Below are 27003 nucleotides of genomic sequence, written 5' to 3'. Positions count from 1 at the left end.
TTAGACAAAGATTTCATATATACCCCAAATGCATTGATTCATAACAGAAAGGAATTGATACCTTGAACTTCATCAAGATTAAAAACACCTCTTCAAAACAGTTAAGAAAATCGAAAGATAAGCCACAGACTAGGGGGAAATATTTGCAAAATACATATCTGACAAAGGACTTGTCCGCAGACCATATTCAGAACTCTCAAAATTCAGTGTAAGACAACAAACAACATAATGGAAAAAAACAGCAGAACATCTGAACAGACATTTAAGCAAGGAAAATGTACATTTTCTGTACAGAAAATGAACAAACATTACAGCAAAGAAAATGTACAGATAGCAAAAAATACATAAAAATGCTCAACAGCCTGCGTTATTAGAGAAAACAAAATCACCACCACAAGGAGACACGGCCGCCCGTCTCTCGGCTCGGCCAGCAGGGGGAGGACCGCCCCGCAGTGCTGATGGGCAGGCGTGCGGAGGAGCCAGCAGCACCGCCCGCTTCTGGTGGGGATGTCAAACGTACCAGACAATCACGGAAAACAGTTTGGAGGTTTCTTAAAAATCAGGCACGTAACTTCCAAGTGATCCAGCCGTTCCATCCCTGGTTACGTCCCCAAGAGAAAGGGAAACATGTGACACTCAGAGTCTTGTACACAGATGCTCGTAGCAGCTTTGTAAGTAGTGACTGAAAACTGGAAAGAATCTAAGTGTCCATAAACAGATGGAGGAATAAATAAACTGTAGTATATCCATACTCAGCAAAAAAAGGAATAAATTATTGAGACGCTCAAAAGAATTATGCTGAATGAAAGAGATCAGGCAAAAAGGAATACATACTGAATAAATACATATAAAATTTTAGGAAATGCCAACTACCCTACGGGGCCAGAGGGCAGAGGAGTGGATGCCTAGAGATGGGGCAAAGACAGGGCGGGAGGAAGGAGAAATCACAAAGGCACGTGGGGAAACTTGTGGGACCCACGTTCGTTATCATGACTACAGTGTTGGTTTCATAGGTATATATATATGTATGCTGAAACTCATCAAATTGTACACTTCAAATACGCAGTTTATTGTATTTCAGCTATACCTCAAAAAAGCCGTTAAAAATCCACAGGACTTAACATACTATGATGGAGCAGAAGTTAGAGAACATACATGCGAGATCCCATTACCACTGGGATTTTAATCTGTTTTGATTACTACTGTTTGTCTCCTTTGCCTATATCAGTACTTGGTATAGTATATGCTCAGTAAACACTGATAAATGAAGAGCCTCCCTCCTACCAAAACAGCATGTATACAGGTCAAGGCTAATTCTAGGTGATTATAATAAAAAACTGGAGGCATAATAAAATTCTTTGTGAGTCATAATTCTGCTTATTATTTCTCACAGTAGTCTGGTCTCATATCAAAAACTTATACAGGTGTTAATTTAGGCTTATGCTCTAAAACTTAGGGCAAGCCAATGAACATTCTTAGCCTTGCAGGATAGTTTTGCTAGTGTATATGTCTTTATTCCAATTGACACGAATATTTTTCTTTGATATTCCTCACTGACAATCCAAATCACATGTATGTTACTTTCCACTACATTTATTTCAGTTCCTACTAAAATAAACGGAATCCCTATTAGACTCTATTGTAAATTATCTCAGGTCCTGTTTGGTTCATTTAAGCCTTCTGTTAAAATAGACTCACCCTATTCCACAGGTTTACAAAGCTTTTGACGTAGCAAAAAATTTGGTCTGATGATCTCAATTTGATTTTTTTAAAAAATCACTTTGTTCCATAACACTTAAAGAGTGTTTTGATCCTTAAAAGATGTTATGAGTCAATTTTCTTAGCAATGGTGTGGCAGATGTTCCGATGACAAGTTCTACTGCCTGCAATCTCTACATACGGCACGCTCTTCTTGACGGTCTGCAACCTGGTGTACACTGTAGTAACACTTAGTCTGCAAAGGACAAAGACTAGGGGGCAGCCTGTGTCCTGATTAGCCGGCCTCAAACTATACCAGAAGTTACAGGATAAGAACATAAAAGTTTTAATTATGTCCTGTCTCCACAAAAGCTCAAAGCACATTAACCCTGGGTGGACAACATTTCCAATAAATAATGGCTCCCCAGTGAGAGGTGCGCACGCACATACGTTTAGTTGGGCAGGATACATTGCCAACTATAATACAATGAACGTGAAAGTAACGTCCCACTGTGGGTAAACAAAATTCCAGGCTATGCTAACGAAGTTACTGGAGGGATTATTTTACTAGTAGAATGCCTATAAAAGGTAGCCACTATTACGAGAAGTAGGGAGATGGGAAAGTGAAGCAGGAACAGAAGACGGGCGGCGCACCAATACGATGATGTTGTTACGTGCCAGGCACTCCGTACACGCTGTTTCCCGTGATACCCTCCACATTCCTGCACAGGCCTTCGCCCTGCGGAGGAGGGACTGACACTCAGGGAGGGGAAGTAATTCCTCCCAAGGTCACGTCCTGTCCTGAACAGCAGTGCAGCGCAACTTCTAATCCAGGCCTGCTGACTCCAAAGTCAAGGTTCTCTCATGACTCTATGCCCATTTCCACAGACAGAATTTCACAGAAGAAAAGCACACAACACGCGTGGTTCAGTTTTGCTGGCGCACACGCCTGCCCCGGCCTGAATGAGCGGCTGCCGTCCGACTTACTTCAAGGAGGAGTCCCCGACTCCGATGCAGCCCCGCAGGCTGAGCTTGCGCAGGAAGCCGCCACATCGCTTCGAGATGTTCTCCACCACGCGACCCTGGAATCGAGAGTTGGAAAGAAACGTTGTCCATGCTGCTTATCTGACAGGACGGAATAGTCTTCCAGGTGTAAGAGAAGGGATTCCAGAACGTTTCTCCAATACCCCACTTCTGTCCCTGGAGCATGAAGGGGCCGCACACACTGAAAAATGTTTTCAATTAAAGCATTATTTTTTTAAGCGCATTACGTTTTGAAAGCCATAAAACTCTGAAGGCAGGCCTCCCTGGCTCATGGCCCCTCCACCAACTACAAGGCTTTGTGAGGTCAGCTGCGGAAACCCTGGGCTGCTGGGCAGAGATCTAAAACACTGTTGCTTCAACAAAGAAATTCTACTGCAACTAAACATTATCCCTCTAAAAGTTTCCCCTCATCCTCCTGGCAACCACCTGTTTCAGCGCACCTGTCCTGAAGGAGGACGTGTGGCGGAGCACGGAGGGGGGAAGGGTGACTGCATGCGGAAGAAGCGCTTTCTCTACTCCAGACCCGATTTTAACACTGTCCTGCACCTACTGTGGCTCATTTTACACCCACTACAGCGTCCTGGCCCCCGCTTCACGTTCAAGGGAAGGAACAGCATGTCTGGAACATGTATTTTTGATATCTGAAGTTAAAAGTTTTTAAAATGCGTTCCAAAAAGTTGTACAGTTTGGAAAAGGCATCAAAGAAATTTGAGGCGACAATACAAACCACAGAAAAAGAGAAAAAAAATCTTGCAAAAATTTTTTAAAACCACGACTGTCCACTGGCCAACAGAAAATACTACATACAGTTTGGGGACTTTAATGTTCTCAATTTCACGAAGTAAACACAGGGACTAAAGATCCAGAGATCACCACTTTGAAGAGGAATTACACATGTGAGCATGTCTGGGTGGGACACCGTTACCACCGCTGCCATTACACCTGGCGAGAGCACCGGAGAACTCCTAATTCAGGGACCACAGACCGAGCCAGGGGCTGGAACTTATCTTTCCAGGGTGAGGCCCTGAAGTCCCCGCTTCCAGCTCAGAGCGCCCGAGAGGAAACCCCACACTCAGGCCCATCTGCTGCAGGCGCTCTGCCCACCAGGTGGACACAGGACCAGAGACTCTGCCGCAGCAAGTAACCTAGAGAAGGGGGCGGACGGCCTCCACCACTGGCCACTAGCTCTTCTAGGGAACACCAGGCCAAGGAGCTCACAGGAAACTGTTGGGCCCATTTCAGTTTGACGTGCATTCATTTCCTCATCCATTGAAAAAGACACAAAACTTGCATCCAGAAACACTGGATGAACACACTGTATGGGTAAATGAATCAAAAGGCAGTCCCACTGCTGTAACTGTAGTTGGCTAAACCTGAACGAGACTTTCCTAACGCTGGGTAGATAGTAAACTTCAGAATCTCCAAGTCCTTAAAACAGCACCCAATTATCACAGACAATTATTACGGGCAATGTTCTTTGTTAATTCACTCTTCAGGGGCAGATGAGAAATTGGACTTCAACATTAAAGTTCTTTTTAAATAAACTTTTCTCATTTGGTAGTTTATCACTCTTAAATGGAGATACACATATTTCCAGATAAATACACCAGAATCCTGGAACTATAAAAGGCTTTAAAGATTATTTTATAGAAGATAAAACTGAGGCACTGAGAAATTAAATGGCCAAAGGGGCCCAGCTGGCACGACACCCCAGTGACACCTCCGGCCTCACTCCTCCTCCAGCCCCAGCTTCTGCCGCATCTCCATTCTCGACAGTGAATTAGAATTCTCATGGGACCTTTCCGATCAAAAGATGCTTGTCAGCCGTCTGCTGCTATTAAAGCCCTGAAGCGGGTGTTAGCGAGGCAGGTGTGAGGCTTTAAAAAGCTCAGGGGTGAAACTCTGATTATAAACACGAACATGGCGGACAAGCAACCTATTACTGATACAGAGCAGAGTGAAACACAAGCAGAATTCCGGTCTCCATGTATGAAAATACCTTCCAGGTTTTCTCCCTCTCTGCTCTACCTGGCCAGCTTCATAGTGAATCTACGTGCAACAGAGTAAAAAGGCAGGCGGGACTGAGCAGTTCACGGATCTTTTGAGAAGTCTTCTGTCTGAAACAAGGCGAACTTACCTCTACGTCTGTCTGAAAGTTAAAAAGGTCTATTCTCTGCCAGTTGCTTCCATCCAGGGCTAAGACGTTCCAGGCCTGGGAGGTGGGCACAAAAGGCCAGGGATTGGGGAGGAAGAGGGACATTGATTGAGAGCATTAAAGAAAGTCTGATTCAACCTTTGTGTTTTCAAACTTTTATCCCTAATATACATTAAGCTGATCACCAAATATGGAATTATAACAACACTGTGTTATATTAAGTGTAAAAGATGACACTTTTGTTTTTAACTGTTTACTTGAACCAAAATCCATCCTCATTTTAATAAAACCTGATATTTACTGATGAAAAATCTGGTTAATACCCTACCTTGGAAATCTGTGCGCATCGGCACAAAGTTACTATATCCAAGAAGGAAAATATTCTGGGAAGAAAGGGGGAAAAAAACAAAAAAAATGAGATGGGGTTAACATTTCAGGATATTTATAACTTGAAAGATATAATCTAATGCTCCTTCTGGATATATCGCATGTTTTTTTCCAAGATTCTTCAATTTGCAATACACAAGTACACTGTAATTTCACATACTACTGTGAAATATTAAATGTTTGCATGTTCCCAAGCTGTTTTAGACACACTACACAAATCCCCTTAAAACAGAACTTCTTAAACTTTTACTTCCTTTGTTCTAGGCATGGACATGAGACAAACCATAACGTGTTCTTCTCAGAGACCAATGTGAATGTCCCAGGAACTATGCCCAGTGAAAGCTCAATTCATCTAACTCTCGTGCCCCGAACACACAGCACAAACCCCTCTTTGGGTGGAAGATGCTCTAACCAGGCTCAGGTACCTGAACTTCAGACAGCATGACCAAGAAAAGCTCGATGATAAAAATCCATTCGGGCAGAAAGATGGAGCTCAAAGTCTGTAAGTGACCAGTTTTTTGTGAGTAAAAGCCAAGAAGCCAAAGAAGATGAGAAAAGGGAAGAAAAAGAACAGCAGAGAGAAACAAACAAAAACCTTAGCTGGCATCGGTAATGCCCCTAGAGGAAGCAGGAGCTGTCACGGCTGGGGTCTGAGCCAGGCCTGACATTGTGGCAGTGGAGATGAGTTGCTGATGACGGCGAAGTGACAGATAGCTGCGTGTGCCTCAGTCCTGTGCAGTCACAGCTGAAGACAAATACCATCTCTACTATGAGAAGACAGGTGGACGGGATGAGAGCACGGATAATAATAGGATCTTAATTCTTGCAGCCCGGGAAGGTAAATACGAGAGTCTGCTCTGTGTGGGGGAGGGAAGAAGGGGGAGAAGCCAAACAGCCAACTGCGAGTTCTTCAGAATTCTTCAAAGTAACAACCAGCGGTGAGCGGAAAATCCACACACTCGGGGAAGAATAGTAGTAAAACAGCAGAGAGTTGTACCCTATGGCGGTGCACTCAGGAGCAGCACCACAAGGCTGGCGTTAGCACACACACCATCCTAATGAGGCTCTCATCATCTTCCAGTAAAAAGCAAAGGACAGACAGACGCGTAACAGCTGCCCTCACCTTAAAAGACTCAGCAGAACTTTGTGCACAGGAAAATGCTAGTGGCCGAAAATCTGTACTTAAATACATATATAAACGCATTTCAGGGTGTCTGCACATCTCCATTGCCTCTGTGGGAGCCCATCTTGCCCCACCCACAAGCCCTCCTGCCTCAGATGTCCTCGTCCTGTGCCACACGACCATTCCACAGAGAGCCACGACATGCCGTCAGCTCTCCCTAAAAGACCAGGGACCAGGCAGAGAAGCAAGCATGCTATGGCAGAACCACATTTCATGCTGGGGTTGGGTTCTGCAGCACAAGCTGAGGGTGAAAAGGGGGTTGGCTAAGCTGTCCTTGACAATCCCTGGTGAATGTACCAGCTTGGAAACCACAGACTCTATCACCTCTTGGTTGTGTAACAATAACAACAGTTAACATTGAGTATGTATTACTAAGTGCTAGCCACAATGTATGTTGGTCATTTAACAGTCACAACAATGCGATCTCCATTTTACAGGGAAGGACACTGAGCGTGGAGGGGCTAAGTGACCTGCCCAGGCCACACAGACGGGAAGAATGGAGCTACGATTTGAACCCAGGTAGTCTGGCTTGAGAGCCCGAGCAAATGGTCATTCTGCAAACCACCTTGAAGTTGAATGCAGCTTCCCCTCGGGACTGGACAAGATGCTGTTTCCTCAACTGGGCAGCAGGTGCAGGGGTCTGTGCACACAGACAACACCTACCTGTCAACGCTAGGACCACACTGACCGAAGCAAGAGGCTCACACGTTCCAACACACGGGAACCGACAGGCAGACACAAGCCCACCTTCCTCATCTCAGGCTTACTACACGTGTCGTGGTTATTGAATGAAGAATAGACCGGCTTTAGTATTTACACCATTTCCCCTCTCCCCCAGGCCCCCACGATTCCATGTGGCTGAATTTGGACCACAAAATGCCAACCTGCAGCCTACGCCAAATTCCTGAGTCATGTTTCGATGAATACAGTACACGTCCTGAGTGGTGCAGCCTGGGACCCCGGCAGCAGAACAGAGACAGCTGCCGGAGTTAGAGCAGTGCAGGACTGGACTCGCCCCTCCAGACCACTTCCTCCTAGAAATGCCTTCCCACCTCAAAGGTGGTGACTTCAGCTTTAGTTAGGAAAGCACTGCAGTGGAACTTGGTTATCAACACATACACACGGGCACACAGAGCAGGTGCACCTGCGGGCCTGGTATTCTGCTCCCTCGGTCTGTGTGCCTACCTCTGTGGCAATGTGCACATTTTAATTCTGAAGCTTTGTAACAAGTCCTGATACCTGGTAACTGAGTCCTTCGATTCTGTTCTTATTCATCAAGACTGTCTTGGTTATCGCTGGCTATTCTTGGCTCTTTGAATTTCTACTTATGTTTTACAATCGGCACATCAATTTCCACGAGAAAACTTGATGCACTTTTTCATGGGATTTCATGGATTTATAGGAACCTGAAGGAGAACTGAGATCTTTACAATACTAAGTCTTCCAATCCAGAAACATGCCCATAACTACAAGAAGGGAAGTCTACAGACCAGTCTCCCCTGTGAACATAATGCAGAAACCCTGAACAATGTACCAGGAGATCAGATCCAGTGATATGTAGAAAGACTTAACGTACCATGGTTAAGTCAAACACTGACTTAACATATTTAATCAATCAATCAATGTAATTCATCTCCATGGAACTAAGGAATAAAACCTTGTGCTATCTCAAAAGATGGATTGTGGGGCAGCTATAAAGGATGTAACATACAAGGAGGGATTCCCCCCAAAATGTAACTTATTTATAAAAAATTGGGTATTTATTCTTACATGTTTAAACTTCAGTGACTTTCAAACTACTCTCCATTTGATGCAATACACCTATCGAGATGTTTTTCCCACTGCTCTAAATAGCTTTTGAATTCACTGATTTTGATGCCTTTTAGTGCTTCTGCCATTTTTAGTTTCACCTCTTCCACATCAGCAAAACGTTTCCCTTTGAGGACTTTTTTCATCCAGGGAAACAAACAAACAAAAAAAGCTACTTGGGGGGAGATCAGGTGAATGGGGAGGGTGAGGCATGGAAGTCATGCCCTTTTTGGTTAAAAACTGTTGAACACTCAACACAGTGTGGGCAGGTGAGCTCGTAAATCACACATCATGAAATAGGCAAATGTGTTGTCTTCAAAAAAATTAACTGAAGCCGAATGCAACCTCTCACAACAACACCAGCTGGTACACTGCTACAGATGTGTTCCTAGAACATGCACCTCGTGGGAGAAGCTTGGATTACAAGAGGACTGTCCTCCAGAAGATAATTCCAGATTTTGGGGGTCCCCTCTCACACACCTAATGGCAATACCAAAAGACATATTTTGGTATTTCTTTCAAAATGGCTGAGAAGTTTAAAAAATTTTTTCCTAATTACACATTTCACTGGCTTTGTGGAGTAGTTTAATATCCCTATATTCAATTCTTTTTTTATAATTTATTTTTTATTGCTGACATTATTACAGATGTCTTCATTTTCCCTCCTCTGGCCCCCCTCCAACCCAGCCCCCAAACACCAAACTGTAGATTCCAAAGCTCAGAGAAGTCCAATCATGACCAATGCTGGCCTATAATTTACCTTTTTTTAATAACATCCCCAATTAGTTTGGTATTAGAGTAATACTGGCCTCATCAAACTCCTTTAATCCGGTCTACAAGATGTTCAGCCGCTTGGCTTTAAACACTGCCCTTCACACACATTCACTGTACTCCTTGGCTGCAGTTTCTTCACACGTGTGTTGAATCATCTAATCTCATCTTCCACGTCTCCTAACCTTTTCTGTATTTCCATCTTTTTCTCTCTTGATGCCGAATTATGTATAAATTTCCCATCTCTATTTTCCAGTTCTCTATTCCTCTTCAGCTTCATCTAATAGACATTTAATCCATTTACTGGTTCTTATTGTGGATAGTTTCCTTAGGTGTCTTCTAATTAGCACGGCCTCATTTTCATCGAATTACTGATGTGTGGGAAGCTCATGCATCTTGGTTCTTGAAATGACCCTATGAAATTGTTTCACATTGGATTCTGCCGAGTTCTCTCAAAGATTTCATCTTTCTGGCATAAATTTTAAGTTAACTTCTAAGCTTGGAATTTCTAAATCTTGTACACATGAGATTAGATTTCTCAAGACCTACTCCCCCTCACCCAGAGCCCTGGTCAGAAACAAATCTGTCTGTTTGTTTTCTGGGTCTGGGGTTTTTCCCGCTCCCACCGTACACGATGCAGGGAAACTTCCCAGGGTCCCTGCCTTGTGTAGTGGTCACATTCGGTCCCTCCCTTCGTCCATGCGAGGCCTCGCTTCCCTTCTCTGGGTGGCTTAAAACCCCGGCCTTGCTGATTTGCTAATCCCAGTTGAGTACACTAAGATGGTTTCTTTCTTGAACTATGTGTTTACTCTTTTGTTTTATCTTATTATGGCCATTGTTTTTCCTTGTGCTTTCGTGCTAACCCAATTACGTGGTCACAGGACCCAGAAGTCAGGTGTTCCTTTTCTTTGACGACGATTAATAGCACGGGACACATGATGCTCTACTCCGGTGTACACGGGGTCCGACCTTTTGGCGTCTCTGGGCCACACTAGAAGAGGAGCTGTCTAGGGCCACGCGTGAAATACACTGTGACGCGGAATCACAGAAACACCTCATAGTGTCTTAAGTAAATTTATGACTTTGTGTCGGGCCGCATTCACAGCCACCCCGGGCCACAGGCTGGACACCCCTGGTAGGATATCGACTATCCGTCACTTCCATTACTGTAGCAAAAAGCAAAACTTGGGTACATAAGCTAGTTTATTTCTCATTAGACATATGACCCATAGTGCTGAATAATCTGTTATATGCCTCATTTTTTATAGGTTGATATGTGAAGTGTTCTTGGTAGATTATAAAACTAATACTGTGCAAACAATTTTTTGACTGAAAAGTACTAAGATATAGAAGGAGAACAGGAGATTCAATGTCATTACGCCTCGAGGGCCCTGGCTGGTGTGGCTCAGTGGATTGAGCGCCATCCTGCAAACCAAAGGGTCACTGGTTCAATTCCCAGTCAGGCATATGCCTGGGTTGCAGGCCAGGTCCTCAGTGTGGGGCATGCGAGAGGCAACTACACATTAATGTTTCTCTCCCTCTCTCTAACCCTTTCCCTCTGTCTAAAAATAAATAAATAAAAAGTCTTTAAAGACAAAAAAACAAATAGGCCTCGGCTAAGGTCTCAGACCCAGACAGACCCTGCAAACCCCACAGACCACGTCTGTAATGACTGTGGAGCCTTGGCTGACTCACTCCACTGCTGAGCCTCCGGTTTTCTGCCGATAAAATGGGGATGGTTAACTGTCCTATCCACCTTAAAAGCCTGTTTTGAGTATCCAGTGGTGATAATGGAATTGCTACAGGGCACTCAAGGAACACTCCTCTCTTCCCCAAATAATCATCACCAGTCCACGCTGGTCTCAGGGGGTGGGGCCCACTGAGAACAACTTCGGAAACAACAAAAAAAAGAATGAACGGGAATATCAACAGCTTCTCTCGAACTGGAGGCAGAACCTTGACAAAGCTTTGGGGAAGTGTGGGGAACTGGACCACAGGCACCTCGGCTGTTCTGCTAGAAATCGCGGGAGGGGAAGAGGCAGTGAGCCCCGGAACATGGGGACTCTTGGCATCTCTGTCTGTGTGCACTGCCTCCCTGTCCTTAGGTCACCAGAAAGCGATGCCAGGCCCTCTCCACGTTTTCTTCAGAGAACTACCTACTCAAAGGGATACACCCCAAGGTGAAAACACAGGCCCAGCTCTCCGGTGCAGATGACCAGTCTTCGGAGTGTGGACACAGGAAACAAAGTGGGTCCCTAAGGCCACCACGCCTGTGCTCATGCCCTGAGGGACATTATTGAAAACACCTATGTCCTTTGAGCAAATGTTAAATGTGAGGTTGCAGAGTATTGGTTTAGTGATGTTATCTAAAAGGAAAAAAAAAAAAAACCTGAATTCCATGGGTCTTCTTTTAAGGGCGTCTCCAAAGAACTCAACTATGAGACAAACACGCACATTTATTTCAACCGTCCAGATGAGGAAATTCTGAAATTCAGCCACTGCTTTCTCTCCCTACAGTCTACCCCATCAGAACTACACAGTGCAGAGACTCACTTTCTGAAAGGAAATCAGAGGCAACCTTACACGAACTCTTGGTGGAGAGTAATCGTGAGGCAGCACGGAGGAGTTGACCACCTCGGAAATGTTCCCAGAGGTACAGGTAGTACCGATTGGAGAGCTGGCATGCATTAACGGACACTCATCTTTTCTCTCTGCATCTTTTATTGTGTCACTGGCTGGAGCTATCAAGCTTTTTAATTTAAAATCTAATAAAGAAAAGATTAAAGAAAGAAAATGACTCCAGAATAGGAAAACTAGCCTCACATGAATGTACAGCCTCTCTCTGGTTCGGACCCTCCATATTTTCAAGAGAAGTTAAAGCTAAGTTAATTAGCTCATTATTAAAAAATGTAACCATTACATTTTCTGACAAAGAATAGATATTTTATGGCTCAGTTCCAATTATTCCATTACTAATTCATGAGTAGAGGTTTCATCAATACTGAGCACTAAATAGTAACTAAAATAAAACACCGTAAACGGAAGTCAGCCAGCTTCTGACTGCATTTGCATAAAGACACTTTAAACCAGAGGAAGGACCACAGTCAGAAGGAAGAGCGTGACTCCGTGCAAACGCAGGAGGCCGAAACAGCACTGACTCCACTTCTGCCAGAACGCCTCCGATATCAAAGAATCTGCAATCGAGCTCCTAGCAGAGGAAAGACTTGATCTTTAAAATGTAAGTCAGCTGATGGGCTACTTTAACTCACTTAAGAAGCAGGCTCTTTCCTGGACACCGCTGGCAGGGGCATAAACCAGGTCCGTTTCAGGACAGCTGGCTTTCACGGGCCGTTCGCACTAGAACTGACTGTCCAACAGCGCAGAGTGCGTTGTCAGGCCTCCAAAATGATATCGATGAATAACAAGAAATGAACACTCAGTTAACAGTCATTACATGCCAGGTACTCTGAGAGCTAGCAACAATGCCACAAGGTAAGCAGCAACATTACTCTCGCCAAGTCCTAGATACGTGAAATTATGGCCGAGAGTCAAGTCACTTTGGGACCCCAACCAGTCAGTGGGGAAGCTGCAATCTCAACCGAGGCGGGCTCCAGACGTAACAGAAACAGTAGTGACGAAGGCAAACATCGGCAATAACAACACGACTCACTAATAATAGATAAGTAGATTACGACAAACTACATATTCCCATACGACTGCCTTCCATGGAAGAATAAAGTCACAAGCTGTATTGTTGAACTGTGTGAGAGAGAAGGGTAGACAGGGAGAACTTGAACACCTTTAATTTATGAGTGAAAGTTGGTAGAAAAAGCAAAACTAAAAACTTAAGTAACAAACTAAAAATTGGTGGCAGAAAAAATCTGTGAATATTGGGTTGCCTTAAAACTGGCATTAAGATGTTTGGATGGAACAAAAACCTCACAGATCTTTCTGAGTGACGCGAAGTGACATAAACGAATGGACAGCAGCAAATCATCCCAGGTCACACTTGTTCACGGTCCACAGGGGAAACCGAGGCTCCACTTGATCGGCTCAGCAACGGAAGATGGCAGAGTTTAAGGGGGTGGTAACAGACGCAGTCCAACGGCGGAAGAGAAATGACCTTGGCTACAAGCAAGGAAGGTGGCCAGAAGGTCAAAGAATCACACCTACTGATGCAGTAAGACTGAAGGTGAGTAGGAATTCAAGGAGAACAGGAATGACAGTGCACGCTGTCGCGAAGAAGACTGCAAGATGAAATAGAAATGTCCGCCTCGGACAGACTGGAAGCGTGAAGACATCATTTACGGGAGCACAGTCGGCACCGAAGCTCCCCACTCGACAGATGATGCAGATGCTGCTTCGGTAACCTGGCTCGAACCTCCAAGTTTGCTTAGGCAGGTTAGCTAGGCGAGGGGAGAGCTACTGTTACCGAGAATATAAAGTCTGAGAGTAAAACGGCTGACATGATTTAAAGGCCAACAAAAGTTAAAACACCACGAGTGACTAGCGCTGAATTTGAGATTCACGAGCAGAGAAGGCACACGGTGGCAGGGCAGTGACACCTAAACTCCCCTTCCGGACTCCAAAGAAAGAACAGAGGTGGGAATGCAAACCTATGAATAGATACATTATGCATATTTGCTCCCAAATGGCAATTCTTTTTGACAAATCACCTATGTATGAGCCTTGTGGCATGATTCCAAAACTGTAACTCCGGGCCCCGGCTGGTGTGGCTCAGTGGATTGAATACCAGCCTGTGAACCAAAGGGTCACCAGCTTAATACCCTGTCAGGGCACATGCCTGAGTTGTGGGCCAGGTCCCCAGTTGGGGACGCATGAGAGGCAACCACACATTGATGTTTCTTTCCCTCCCTTTCTCTAAAAATAAATAAATAAAATCTTTAAAAAAAAACAAAAACAAAAAACCTGTAACTCTGGGGTTCTTAACAGCTGGCTCCATCACAGATATTTAAAAGAACTAAAATTTCTAAAACAGCAGTTCAGAAATCACGTTAGCACAAAAAGTGATATAATTTCCTCATTTTTGCTGGGGGCGGTCGATAGATAGAAACTGTTCCATGGCCGAGTACAGTATAAAAGCTAAACCTACCAGAAGGGAAAAAACATTAAGTCGGCAACCTGGAGCCACAGATGGCAGCAGCACTCAGGAGCGTGGTGCAGCTGAGTCGCGCCCCAGTGCTGGATAACGAATAAGGGGCTGCCTGGAGCTGGTGACGGATCCCCCGAGGAAAAACGACATGTTCACGCTACAGCTTGAGGTCTGTGCTAAAACCTGCCAGACCAAGAATGAAACCTTGCACAGTTCCACGGGACACCCCCACCCTGTAGCCTGTTGAGGACGGCGCCCCCCACAGTTGCGCTGACCGCCTGCCACCCTAACCCAGCCACGCTGGTCCTAATGGTTTATTGTGCTTAACCAGGACTTCGAGGGTTTCATGATAGACATTTCATTCTTCCCTTGTTACCACCTGCTTAACTTTCAAATGGTCTACAATGCCAAAAGTGCTGCCTTAGCCAAATCTTGTTTTATTGAAATAAAATATAATGGATGTATTTTTCACATGAGCCTGTCATGAGCTGGTTTCCTTTTTTATTAACTGAGTAGCATGAGCTCGTGACAACAGTGACAGACAACACCCGATGACTCGTGACACAGCCTCTGAAGCCCTGAAACGTGAGCCCCACCATGAAGGAGCTAAGTCCTCATCCTGTCTCTGAGGACAGCAAAGGTTGGTAATCTGTGGCCTTTACAACGTGACTCTGTGGGGGACTCCACACAAAATTCATACTCGTTCCCCAGGAGTTCAGATGAGATTTAGCACAGCCAGGGAAAGCAGGCAGCTAGTCAGTCTCCTACTGAATGCCAGAGTTTCCCAACCTTTTCTCCGTGGAGGATTAAAAGGGTCCCACGGTCAGTTGAAAACGCCACCGCTATCCGCCTGGGAGCATCGCGATGCCTACCAGCGCCCTGAGGCTCTGAGAAGCCCTGCAGTGAGGAAACTGGCTTTGCTGCCCCGGTGTTTTCCATATCCGTTGTGTACAAAACCAGTTTTTGTTTGTTTGGTCTAACAGCAGTGATATTGGGTTGGCCATAACTCTTGTTTAGTTTTTTTCTATGAAATAAGAGACACATTTTTCATTTCACCAATAACTTTATTGATTTGGATATTTTTACTGTGTTGGCTGTCTCCCACTATTGGCTTCTAGCGGGTGGAGGCCAGGGGTGCTGCAAAACATCCTCCAAGGCGTAAGACAGCCCCACGGCAAAGAATTATTTGGCCAAAATGTCAAGTGTTGAGAAACGTCGCAAACCACTTTTGACACGTTCGATCAGTCACAGCACCTTCTCCATACACTGCATAAATCTTTTTTTTTTGCATTTCAGTTGCATTCTTACTTTTCTTAAAATAATAAAGCATAATATACCAAAATGTCACGTATCTTCTTCCATCTTCAATATTAAAGGGCTACATAAAAATTCACCAATTTTGATGTTTTTTTTTAAAAAATGCACAGTGACAAGACAGCTGTCACAACACAATATCACAGTAAAGTTGTTTCAAATGAAGTTAAAGACAACTAAACACTAGAGCCATCGTATAGGAAAAAACAAACAAACTTTTTGGCCAAGCCAATATAAGAAGAGTTGGGGAAATGCCACACAAAGATTACCATACAGATGTATATTTATTATTCGTAAACAAATTAAAATATAACATCCAAACCTAAAATGAGATTTACGTGATGACTGGGGAGCCCCAAAGGAAACTGCAGGGCCTCGGGGTCAACAACTGCTGATTGATGGCTTTGCTTGGTAACATGACAAGGAAAATACCATTTACTGTACACTCAGGGGTGCCAAAAGCAAAGGACGAAAAGCCCGTTTTATATGGTGCTCACTGTCACCTAGCACATAATTCTCATAAAATGGATAAAAACATCCATACTTGGACTGAGAGCATTTTAAACGCTCAGTAAGAACATAACTGCACTTGTTTTAAAACCAATTTATCAGAAAATAACTGGATGCCTACGACTTCAGGAGCTCACAACCTTAACAATACTCTCTCCTCGCGTTACCGACTACATCGAGATTATCTACGGACACCAAAACCACGGCACCTACTGAAGGTTATTACAATACTTACCACATTACAAAAAGAATCCAGACCAATGCTATGTACATACTTAGTACATTCTGGATTAGACCAAGTAAAATTTAACAACAAGCTGAACAGCATTCTATAAAACAAAAACAAAAAGTCAGTTAGGCTAATTCTGTCTGTTTTTCTGTGCTATGGACTCACAGCGAGAAAGAAGACTGTCTTGGAATTTGATGATGGAATCAAATCTGAATTCTTTATCTAAAGCTTATCTACACTTACTTACCTTAAAAGAAGTTCTTTTGGTAACTTTTTGTTAATAAGGCCTTCATCATTATTTGAGAAAACCTAAAAGGAGATAAAAGGGAACTTGTTAGTGTTGCTCATTTTTTTTAAAAAGTTACGTGTTTTTTAGGTCAGAACACCCCAATCACTGTCCTGCAGATGTGATACTAATTTCATGAAGCCACCACACTTTAATATTAACAGCTTTAAGAACAGTTCATATCCTATCACTAGTTTATTTAAAAAGTGGCAAGACAGCCACTTCTATACCACATTGTACTGGAGGTTTCAGTCAAGGTTATTAGGCAAGAAAATAAATAAAAAGCATCTTGATCAGAAGGAAGTAAAACAAACTCTAATCACATATGACAATCTTATACATAGAAAAGTCTTTTAAAATCACAAAAGAAATTATTAGAACTAATCAAGGAGTTGATCGAGGTTGCAGGATACAGCATACAAATACAATATATTTATATAAAAATAAATTGTATTTCCACACCTTAGCAATGAATAACCTGAAACTGACATTTTAAAAAAAAATCTTTTACAACAGCAATAAGAATAATAAAATAGTTATGAATGAATTTCAAGAAATGTAAAACAGATATTGAAAACTTACACAAAGCATTGTGGAGAGAAATTTAAAAAGACAAATACACTCACATCCCATGTTCATGAATTGGAAGACTTAATAGTGTTACGTTAGCAACATTTCTCAAGCTGATCCATAAATTTAACGAAATCTCTATCAAAATGTCAGCTGCCTTTTTATGGAAAAATTGAAAAGTTGACCCTGAAATACGTATGGAAAGGCCAGGGGCCCAGAGGAGCCCCAGTGAAGTCAAGCACTTCCTCGCGATGCCTCGTTCAGGGAAGCACCATGTGTGCAACAGTGGGCCCCCAAGATGGTCACAGAGCTGAAAGATTCCCCTCGCCCTAGCGGCGATGTGGGCCTCGTAACTGTGCAGTGCAGTGCGCTCCTCGAGTCTGTGGGGGTGCGGAGGGCAGTGTTGTTAAGTGCTCGGCCGAGTTACAGAAATGCCCCGGGCCCTCCCACTCAGTCACCATTCCAGCTCACCGCCTCCCCCAGAACAGCTTCCAGTCCTGCACACTGCACTCCCGGTCAGCGCCCTATACAGCCGTACTGTTGGTATCTTTTACACTGTACTTTTTAAAAACTTTATTTCTTTACTTTTAGAGAGAGGGGAAGGAAGGGGGAAAGAGAGGGAGAGAAACGTTGATTGGTTACCTCTTGCATGTGCCCCGACCAAGGACTCAACCAGCAACCTAGGAATCGAGCAGGCCATGTTTTGCTTTATGGGACTGTGCCCAGCCAACTTGAGCCACACCACTCAGGGCTTCGATACTGTCTTCTTCCTGCACCTTTTCCTGTTTATGTTTGTTTAGATGCACAAATACTTACAACTGTGTGACAACTGCGTATAGTATTCAGCACAGTGACACGCTGTACAAGCTCATAACCTGGACCGAATGGATATACCACACAGTCTGGGTGTGCAGTGGGCTGCACCACCGGGAGTTGTCTAAGGTCACACAGTGATGAACTGCCCAGCAAGGCATTTCTCAGAATGCCTCCCCATCATTAAGCAATGCATAACTGTAATCTTGACAAGGAAAAAGGACTCACACTTCCTGATTTCAAAGCTTACTGCATAGCCCTGGCTGGTGGAGCTCAGTGGATTGAGCGTGGGCTGTGAACCAAAGGGTCACCAGTTCAATTCCCAGTCAGGGCACATGCCTGGGTTGCATACTAGGTCTCCAGCAGCGGGTGTACAAGAGGCGACCATGCATTGATATTTCTCTCCCTCTCTTTCTCCTTCCACTCTCTCTAAAAATAAATAAACAAAATCTTAAAAAAAAAAAGCTTACTGCAAAACTACGGTAACTGAAACGCTGTTGTGCGTAAGGACAGACACACAGATCAATGAAACAGAACTGAGAGTCCAGAAGTAAACTTTGTATTTCCAGGCAACTGACTCTTGACAAGCGTGTTAAGGTAATTCAATAGGGGAAAGAACAGTCTTTCCAACAAATGGGGCCAGGACAGCTGGCTATCAACATGCAAAACAACGGAGTTGGACCCTACCTCACAGGATATAAAAAGTTAACCCAAAATTGATCAAAGACCTCAATAAATATGAGTTAAAACTACCACCCTTAAAACAAAACCCAAGTATAAATCTTGGCAACCTTGAATTATATAATGGTTTCTTGGATATGATACTGAAAGTACAAGCGACCAAAGAAAAAACAGATAAATTGGACTTGATGATCGAAATCAAAAACCTGTGTTTCAAAGGGCATCGCCAAGAAAGTGAAATGAAAACCCACAAAATGGGAGAAAATATTTGCAAATAGTGTATCTGATAAAAGGGCTGTATCCAGAATCTATATTAAAAAAACTCTCATAATTCAACAATAAAAAGATAAACCAGTTTAAAAAGGGACATGGAATTTGAATAGACATTTCTGCAAAGAAGATATGCAAATAGCCAATAAATACATTTTTTAAATGTTCCACATCATTCATTAATCTTCAGGAAAATAGAAATCAAAAACACAAGATACTTCACAGGCAGAAAGATGGCTCAAGTCAGACAGGTAACACATAATGGCGAGAATGTGGAGAAATCAGAACCCCCACGCACCGCTGGTCAGAATGTAAAATAGTTCCAAAATAGCCACTCTGGAAAATAGTCTGGCAGTTTTTCAAAGGTTCAACACAGAGTTACTACTCCAACCCTGGGTAACTACCTAGAAGAAATGAGAATGTGGCCATACAAAACCTAGTACATGAGTGTTCGCGGCAGCATTATTTTTAATAGCCCCAAAGTGGAAACAACCCAATGTCTTTATCAGCTGAAGAACAGATAAACAAAATGTGGAATGTCCATACAATGGAAAAGTATTCACCAATCAAAAGGAATGAAGCACTAATCCATAGCACAACAGAAACGAGCCTTAAAAACACTGTGCCAATGGGAGGGAGGTGGGGAGACGGGGCAGGGGGGGCTGGGATGGGAGAAATAGACAAAAAACTGTACTTGAAAAATAACTAAATAAAAAAAAAAACCACTGTGCCGCATGAAAGAAGACGAACAGAAGGCCACGCATTGCATGACTCTGACTCCACAAAGCCTTTCCGAGACTTCATGCTCTGCCTCTTTCGATGCCTCTGCCCCAGTCCCGTCTCTTTCACAGCCACCCCGGGGGCTGGAAGTGGCAGTGGCTGAGGTAGACAGTGACAGGGTAGAAGTGAGACACAAATGACACAGGGACGGCAGACGTCAACATGTAGTTCAACCCACGCCTGTCCATATCTGAGCTCTGGTTGCCCAGACCTGGCCGGGGGAAAGCCAAGTAAATCCTGCAGGGTGTTGTTAGCACAAATAAAGAGTCCGTCATAACATAATAAAGAGGGGGACTTCCGCCAAGATGGAGGCCTAGGTGGAAACACTCTGCCTTCTCTCACTACCAAGCTTAAAAACAACAAAGTTTAAGCAACAAAAATGCAGCCCAACCACAGAAATTGAACTATACGGAAGTCTGACAACAACAAACCCTTCAGCCAAACCGGTAAGAGGGGCAGAGCCAACAGCAGAGTGGGGTTGGGCAGGAAAGATCCACCGGACCGACCCAGGCACACGACCCAGGTGCGCCAGCAGCGGTGGGCGGATCCCAGGTGCGGAGAAGCAGGTGGACCCACTGAGGGCGCAAGGCGGTGGACCTAGTGAGGGCTGATCGCAGTCACACATTCGAGCGCAGATAACCAGCGAAGGAGCGAGCAGTGAGACTGAGACAGACCACACAGGCCCCAGCAGTGGGAAGCAGCAGAGGGGACTGCTTTGTCCCTCTCTGACCCGCTCCCACATAGAGCGTCACAAACCAGCGACCTGGGTAGCCCCACCCTGGTGAACACCCAAGGCTCTGCTCCTCATACCTAACAGGCACGAACAGAGCAAAACATTATGGCTCAAGAAGAACAGCTCAAAGCCCCAGGGCCAATAACTCTAAGCAATGAAGACATAGCCAAACTTTCAGGTGCACAGTTCAAAACACTGGTGATCAGGATGCTCACAGAACTGGTTGATTTTAGTCACAAATTAGAGGAACATATGAAGGCTAAACTAATTGAAATGAAGAGAAATGCACAGGAAACCAGTAGTGGTGGAAAGGAAACTGGGACTCAGATCAAGGGAGTAGGCCAGAAGGAAGAAAAAATTGAACAAACAGAAAAGGATGAAGAAACAAGAATTCAAAAAAATGAGGAGAGGCTTAGGAACCTCTAGGACATCTTTAAACATTCCAACATCCAAATTATAGGAGTACCAGAAGGGGAAGAGGAACAGCCACCAGTGGAAAATTTATTTGAACAAATAATTAAGAACTTCCCCAATCTGGCAAAGGAAATAGACTTCCAGGAAATCCAGGAAGCTCAGAAAGTCCCAAAGAAGTTGGACCCAAGAAGGAACACACCAAGGCACATCATCATTACATTAGCCAAGATTAAAATGAAGGAGAGAATCCTAGAAGCAGCAAGAGATAAGGGGACAGTCACCTACAAAGGAGTTCCCATCAGACTGTCAGCGGATTTCTCCAAAGAGACCTTACAGGCAAGAAGGGGCTGGAAAGTATTCCAAGTCATGAAATCCAAAAACCTACAACCAAGATTGATCTATCCAGCAAAGCTTTCATTTAGAATGGAAGGGCAGATAAAGTGCTTCTCAGATAAGATCAAGTTCAAGGAGTTCATCATCACCAAGCCCTTATTATATGAAATGTTAAAGGGACTTATCTCAGAAAAAGAAGATAAAAAATATGAACAGTGAACAGACAGCAAACTCACAGTTACTAAGAACCACACCTAAAACAAAAGCAAACTAAAACGACAGCTAGATCAGACGACAGCTAGATCAGGAGTGGAAACATAGAAATGAAGATCTCATGGAAGGTTAGCAACAGGGGCGTGAGAGGAGGAGAAGAGGGGAGAAGGTACAGAAAATAAGTAGCATAGATGGTAGGTAGAAAATAGATAGGGGGGAGGGCAAGAATAGTATGGGAAATATAGAATCTAAAGAACTTGAGACACGTGGTCATAAACTAAAGGGGGGGAATGGTGGGGGAGGGGTGTGCAGGGTGGAGGGGAATGAAGGGGGAATAGAACTGTAATGGCATAATTAATAAAATATATTTTAAAAAATAAAAATAAAAGAGAGATTGTGGGCTCCACTGCTAAGACACTGAGACTCTTAATTTTGGTGGAGGACGCTCACGCCAGGCGCTGGGCACCATCTCCGGCTTGAAAAGAAGCCACAGCGTGATGGTTGAGAAGCCAGACTCTGAAGACACACGGGTCTATAGTTCAAATCCTGGTCCGCCACTCATCAACTATGAGACCCTGGGCCGACTGCCTAATCCATCTGAGTGTTAAATGGGTATAATGCCAATCTCCGAGGAATGTTGGAAGGATTAAATGAAATGTGAACTGTTGGGCCTAAAACTAGACACAGTGAAAGGCTCTATGAAAGAGAATTACTGTTAAAATTAAGTACTAAAACCTACGTTCCAACCCCAGTGTAGACACAAGAGAGACCAACATTGTCAAGGGTATAAAAAATTAATAGAGAAACTTCTTCTTTTCACAATCTATTAACACAGATCTCATTACAGAGGCTTTATGGGTTATATCATGGGATGGCAAATAGACCAAAACTATCTGTGGACCTCAGATACACTTCAAAGTTTTTCCCTCACCTTGTGCTTCCAACACCATTATAGAGAGGGAAGTGCCAAAGTAGGGGCTAGTCCAAGAGAATGAATGAAAATGGGAGAAGTGTATACTACCATGTTACTTTAATTTCCAAAAAATCAATCTGCCTTGGGATGGCGCAGTAAAGCAATAACAAAAACCTAGTGGCGATTAGTGTCCTAATGTATACTTGGATCCATATGAATTATAAGTTTGAACAATTATTTGTTTTTGGAACATTTTATCTTTTTATGTATTTTATATGATATTTATGTATTTTAGAACACACCACTAAAATTAATGTAAAAGTTAATATTAGAAAAAAATCTCAGAAAATACAGTTTTATTTTCTAAAGTTTCATCCCCCCCAAATCTAAACGCCTTTATGTGAAGCCCTGGCCTTTCTGATTCACTAAACATCGGTGCCGATTCCCAAACACGAACTGAAGTGACAGGAGAAATTTTCAGTGCTGTTACAGCCACGAGTATGGACCCTAATCTCACAGCCTGTCTTTGTCAATTCTTCCTCATTTCATCTTGGGAAAGAGGAAAGAGGAGAGGGGAAAGGAAGGGGCAGGAGGGCCAGGCATGTCTACTTTGTTCTGTGGCATCTAGTCCAGTGCCAGGAGCAACGAAATGTAAGTACTCCTATGTGCTCACAACATTAAAATCCAAGGAAGAAAATGAATTTCCTCATATGTATATATATGGTAAATATAGGGGGGCATATAAGGATACACTATACATTAGTTTAATCCATAAGCAGGGTCTGTGACAAACCGCCTGGTTTTGATATCTGGCTCAAATTATCAGCTGGGTGACCTGGGCAAGTTACATCACCTCTCTGTGCCTCAATGTCCTCACCTCTAAAATGGGAAAATGGCATCTTCCCAGGGTTGTTGTGATAGTGAAATCAGACACAAAGGTGCTTAGGAAAAAAACGTCTCACGCATAGAATATCCAAAGTCAATGTCGGCTGCCATCATTTTTATAGAGGCACTAGAAACAAGGGGCTTCATTGAAGAAAGTTTCATAGAGAAATAAAGAATTCCAAAATTCACAAGCAAAGTCATTTATATCAACTGCTAAAGCTGTATGTTGAAATTCAAGCATTTAATGGAGGTTAATGTTACGATCTCAAATACAGTTTGGGGGGTCATAGGGGCAGCCTCCTCATGCCCCTCCTATACCATCCATTTATTCCCCACGTCCCTTGGAGCTCAGACATCAGCTTTCACTCAGTTGAATCCCTTCCACAAAATAAATTCTTAATGCTTAACAATACACCAAAAATAAAGCATTTCTAAGTTCAGCAAAGCAGCCACTAGTATATAACTACAGTAAAATGCTCTTATTTTAGAGTTAAAAAACCTCCAAAATTCACGAGTAAATCAAGGTGGACTGTGGGTCAGAATGGAAGGGGTAGGGGAAGGAGAAGAGAAAGAAAATGGACAACAGGAGGAAAATGAGACTTCGGAGAGCTGTGAAAATTAATTCCTGAATATGCTTCCTTAACTGTAAGGGCTGTTCTCACATATAACATATAAAAGTCAGGCACTGCAATATTTAAAACGCAAGTGTTCTATCAATTTCACTTTCTAAGGCTCTTGCTGGCTCCATTAATTTGTCACTTTAAAGCATTCCAGAATTAAAAAGAAACGCCAGAAAGAAGACCTCGCTGTTATTTGTGGGTGACGTTCTTTTCCTGTTATCCACAGGCCACACACCTGGCCGGTTGTTGTTCTAGAGTCACTGAGAGAGGCCCAATACACACCTTCCCTTCCTACCACGCCTCCCCTCACTTAGAAAAAACAGAGCCAGCTGGGGTTCCAAACGGTAGACTTTTCCCTCCAGAAGGCCAACTGGCACTTGGGAAGCACCCTGCATTCTCAACTTAGTACCTCCACTAATCTACACTAAATTACTGATGGTTTAAACAAAGAAAGAAAAAAAGAAAGAAACCTGTTTCTTAAAAATAGGCGTTTTCTTAGTACCCGCTCCGGCCCCTCTCCAATATTCTATGCCAAAGGTGTGTCCCCAAGTGGAGAGTCGGCTGGGCTCTCCTTTTACACACTTTGGACGCCTCTGGAGAAAACACACCTATGGCTGGCAATTTCCCCCAGTCCTGTTTAAGTCAACATCTCAGCTGAGTCTTCAAACCCGGTTTTAAAAAACGAGGTTAATGGGCGCCAGGTGGAATGTCCACTCTCAAGCTGACTGAATTCAGGTAATGTACTACGAATTCCTGAGGGTACTGCATGCAGATAAAAAACCCCCTGCCCCCATTTTTTAAGAAAGGAGGGGAAATCTCCAAAATTACACATTTAAATCTCCACATGCTAAAAAAAAAAACAAAAAAAACCCTGCCAGAAGGATGAATCGGAAAGAAATACACATGCATTACATATTTTTATATATAACTGCAGAAACCAGACAGGAAGCCCATAGGCTGCGATAAACGTAGTTCTAATATAAATACATGATATTGATTCATATCCTTTTTTGTTGACCACACCCTCTCTGGGTGGCTTCCCCGGCTCGCCAGAGCCAAATAGCGACACGATGTCCACTAGGAGGGGGGGTCCCAGCAGTGACCCACAGAGTCACCGGCAGAGGCAGCTGCGTCGCCGTCGCCCGGGGCAGGCGGGCGTTCCGCGTCCTCCAGGGATCCCCTCCCCCGGGCCCGCCCAGCCCTGCCCAGCCCCGGAGCCCCGCAGGCCGCGGCCCGGCCTCTCCGCGCCCCCGCTGCCGCCCGCGGGAACCTAGCAGGCGGCCGCCCAGGGACACAGCCAGGGCCGGGAAGGGCGGGGCGGCCGGGCCGGCGCGACCCCCAGACTCACCATGGCCGAAGAGCCGCCAGCGCGCCCACAGCCGGAGTCACAAGGCGGCGGCAACGCCCGTTGTCCTGGTGACGCCAGCTGGGCGCCCCGCCCCGTCCCCAAGGTGGGCTCGGGAGACTGCCATTGGCGAACGGCGAGCACGTGACACGAAGGCGTGGTGCCCCCCCGGACCGCCCCCTCGGTGCCCCACGCCTGGACTCTGGGGCGGGGTCTCTTCGCTGCCCCTAACTTTGCACCTGGTCCATCATCACCCAGAGCACCTTGACGTCCCTCACCTGACAGCCGAGCAGCAGACTGGCCCACTAGAAAAGCCCTTAATGGAGTATTTATTTAAGAAACAGCTCACACAGGTACAAGAATAGAATCGTGCTAAGTGCCAGCACCTGAGGTAACCACTGCTTGTGTTCCAGTTTATCTGCTTCCAACAAATACTTATTATACTGTATTCTTAAAAATGGAAGCAAACCGTATGCACTTTTAATAATCTACTTTTTCCATTAAAATTATCTTTGAATGTCAATTCATGGAATAGCATTGTGTGTGTACACTCTTAATTTCTGAAATCAGTTGGTAATTGGTTGACTATTTCTAATAGGGTTGAAGGCAACTTCACACCCAGCCCATTACGTCTGTGAGGAAGAGACATAATCCACAGCAGATCTGACATTTCCCCTAGAATGTCTAATAGGCATCTCGAACTTAAAGCCCAAATAAGACTTTTGATCCAAGCTCCTCACTCTCCAGTCCTCCTTATCCCAGCAAAAGTTCCTGCTTGTCCCCTTTGCTGTTCAGGACAAACACCTACGAATCATTCTTGAGTCTCTCCCGGCCTCGCGCCTCACATCCAGTCCATTAACAAACGTTCTGGACTCTAAATAAACCCAAATCCGTCCATTTCTCACCACCTCCACATCACAGCTGCCATCATCTGTTGTGTTACCTGAGTCTCCACACCACCTGCCTTCCCTCCTACAGTCCACAGGACAGCAGTGTTTCAATGGCTCCTCATGGCACTCAGGGGAAAGATCCAAACTCCTCCGTGGTCCACAAGGCCCTCCATGACGGGTCCTTGCCTACTGCGCTAACCTCATCTCCTATCTCCCTTCCCTCATTCACTCCTTCCCAGCCATGTTTTATTCCCCGAGGTTCCTCAGACATGTCAAACACTTTCCCACTTACAAGCCTCAGCAACAGAGCCTTCCTGTATTTGAAATAGTCTTCCTCCATCCCTTCACCTGATGCAAATCAGTCATCTTCTCACTTCCCAGAAGCCTTCGCTGACCACTCAGTCTAAAGGCTCTCACCCCAGTTATTCTTTCTCACCCCATTCACTCTCTCTTTCATAATGTCTTGTCTTCAAAATACTTAGGACTCCTTGCAAGGATCTTGAAAATGTTTTGGCATATGAATTACTGCCTGTCTCTTCACCCTGGAATACCAGATGTCTGCCTTGTTCCACCTCTGTGCTCCTACTGTTTAGAACACCCACTCCTGACCTACAGTGGGTGGTTAACAAACATTGGCGATTGACTGATTGAATGAATAGGTGAATGAACATATCCTACAACTGGGTGGTCAGTCTGAAGATACAAATATGGTCATGACCTGTCAGAGTAGGGAGTGTAATAGAAGAAAAACTGTAATTACGGGCAATGTTTGTCTGTTTTATTAGGAGACAAACATAAAAGTAATAAAATATCAGTGTCCAGTTTCTAAACAGGGAACGCCAATGTAATCACCATCCGATTTAAGAAGTCAGGCCATAAACCTGACCACCACAGGTGTTCTTTCCCAATCTTAGCTACTACCCCCCTTTCCAAGTGACTACTATGTTAATATTTATATAAAACATTTTCTGGCTTTTCTTTTTATAAGTTTTACAGTTCATTTATTTTAATTGCTATAAAGCATTCTACTGGGTGTATATACAA

The 27003-nt window shown here is 44.1% G+C and overlaps 1 protein-coding gene across 7 annotated transcripts in view; it reads right to left on the bottom strand.

Moving 5' to 3' along the window:
- Positions 1 to 25132, bottom strand: part of FBXL2 (F-box and leucine rich repeat protein 2) — a 57036-nt gene extending 31904 nt beyond the window's left edge. For 4 of the 7 annotated variants that reach the window (XR_008392321.1, XR_008392320.1, XR_008392322.1 and 1 more), the window contains exons 1-5: positions 25073 to 25132; positions 16461 to 16522; positions 16220 to 16313; positions 4880 to 4954; positions 2686 to 2780 (exon numbers count right to left, since the gene is read on the bottom strand). Coding sequence is in view for 3 of the 7 variants with exons in the window: in XM_053669082.1 (XP_053525057.1) it covers positions 2686 to 2780; positions 4880 to 4954; positions 16220 to 16313; positions 16461 to 16522; positions 25073 to 25075 (329 nt within the window). In the remaining 4 variants the exon portion in view is untranslated. Of the gene's footprint in view, positions 1 to 2685; positions 2781 to 4879; positions 4955 to 5225; positions 5281 to 16219; positions 16314 to 16460; positions 16523 to 25072 lie in introns of those variants that run through there. The other 3 variants (XM_053669083.1, XM_053669084.1, XM_037148198.2) reach the window with 3 other exon arrangements.
- Between the last annotated feature and the right edge of the window lie 1871 nt (positions 25133 to 27003).

This window comes from Artibeus jamaicensis, unplaced genomic scaffold, assembly GCF_021234435.1.
Source record: "Artibeus jamaicensis isolate MK-2021 breed Jamaican fruit bat unplaced genomic scaffold, CSHL_Jam_final contig_519, whole genome shotgun sequence".
Classification (NCBI taxonomy): domain Eukaryota; kingdom Metazoa; phylum Chordata; class Mammalia; order Chiroptera; family Phyllostomidae; genus Artibeus; species Artibeus jamaicensis.
Note: the sequence above shows the minus strand (reverse complement) of the source record. Positions and strands in the feature narration are given on the sequence as shown.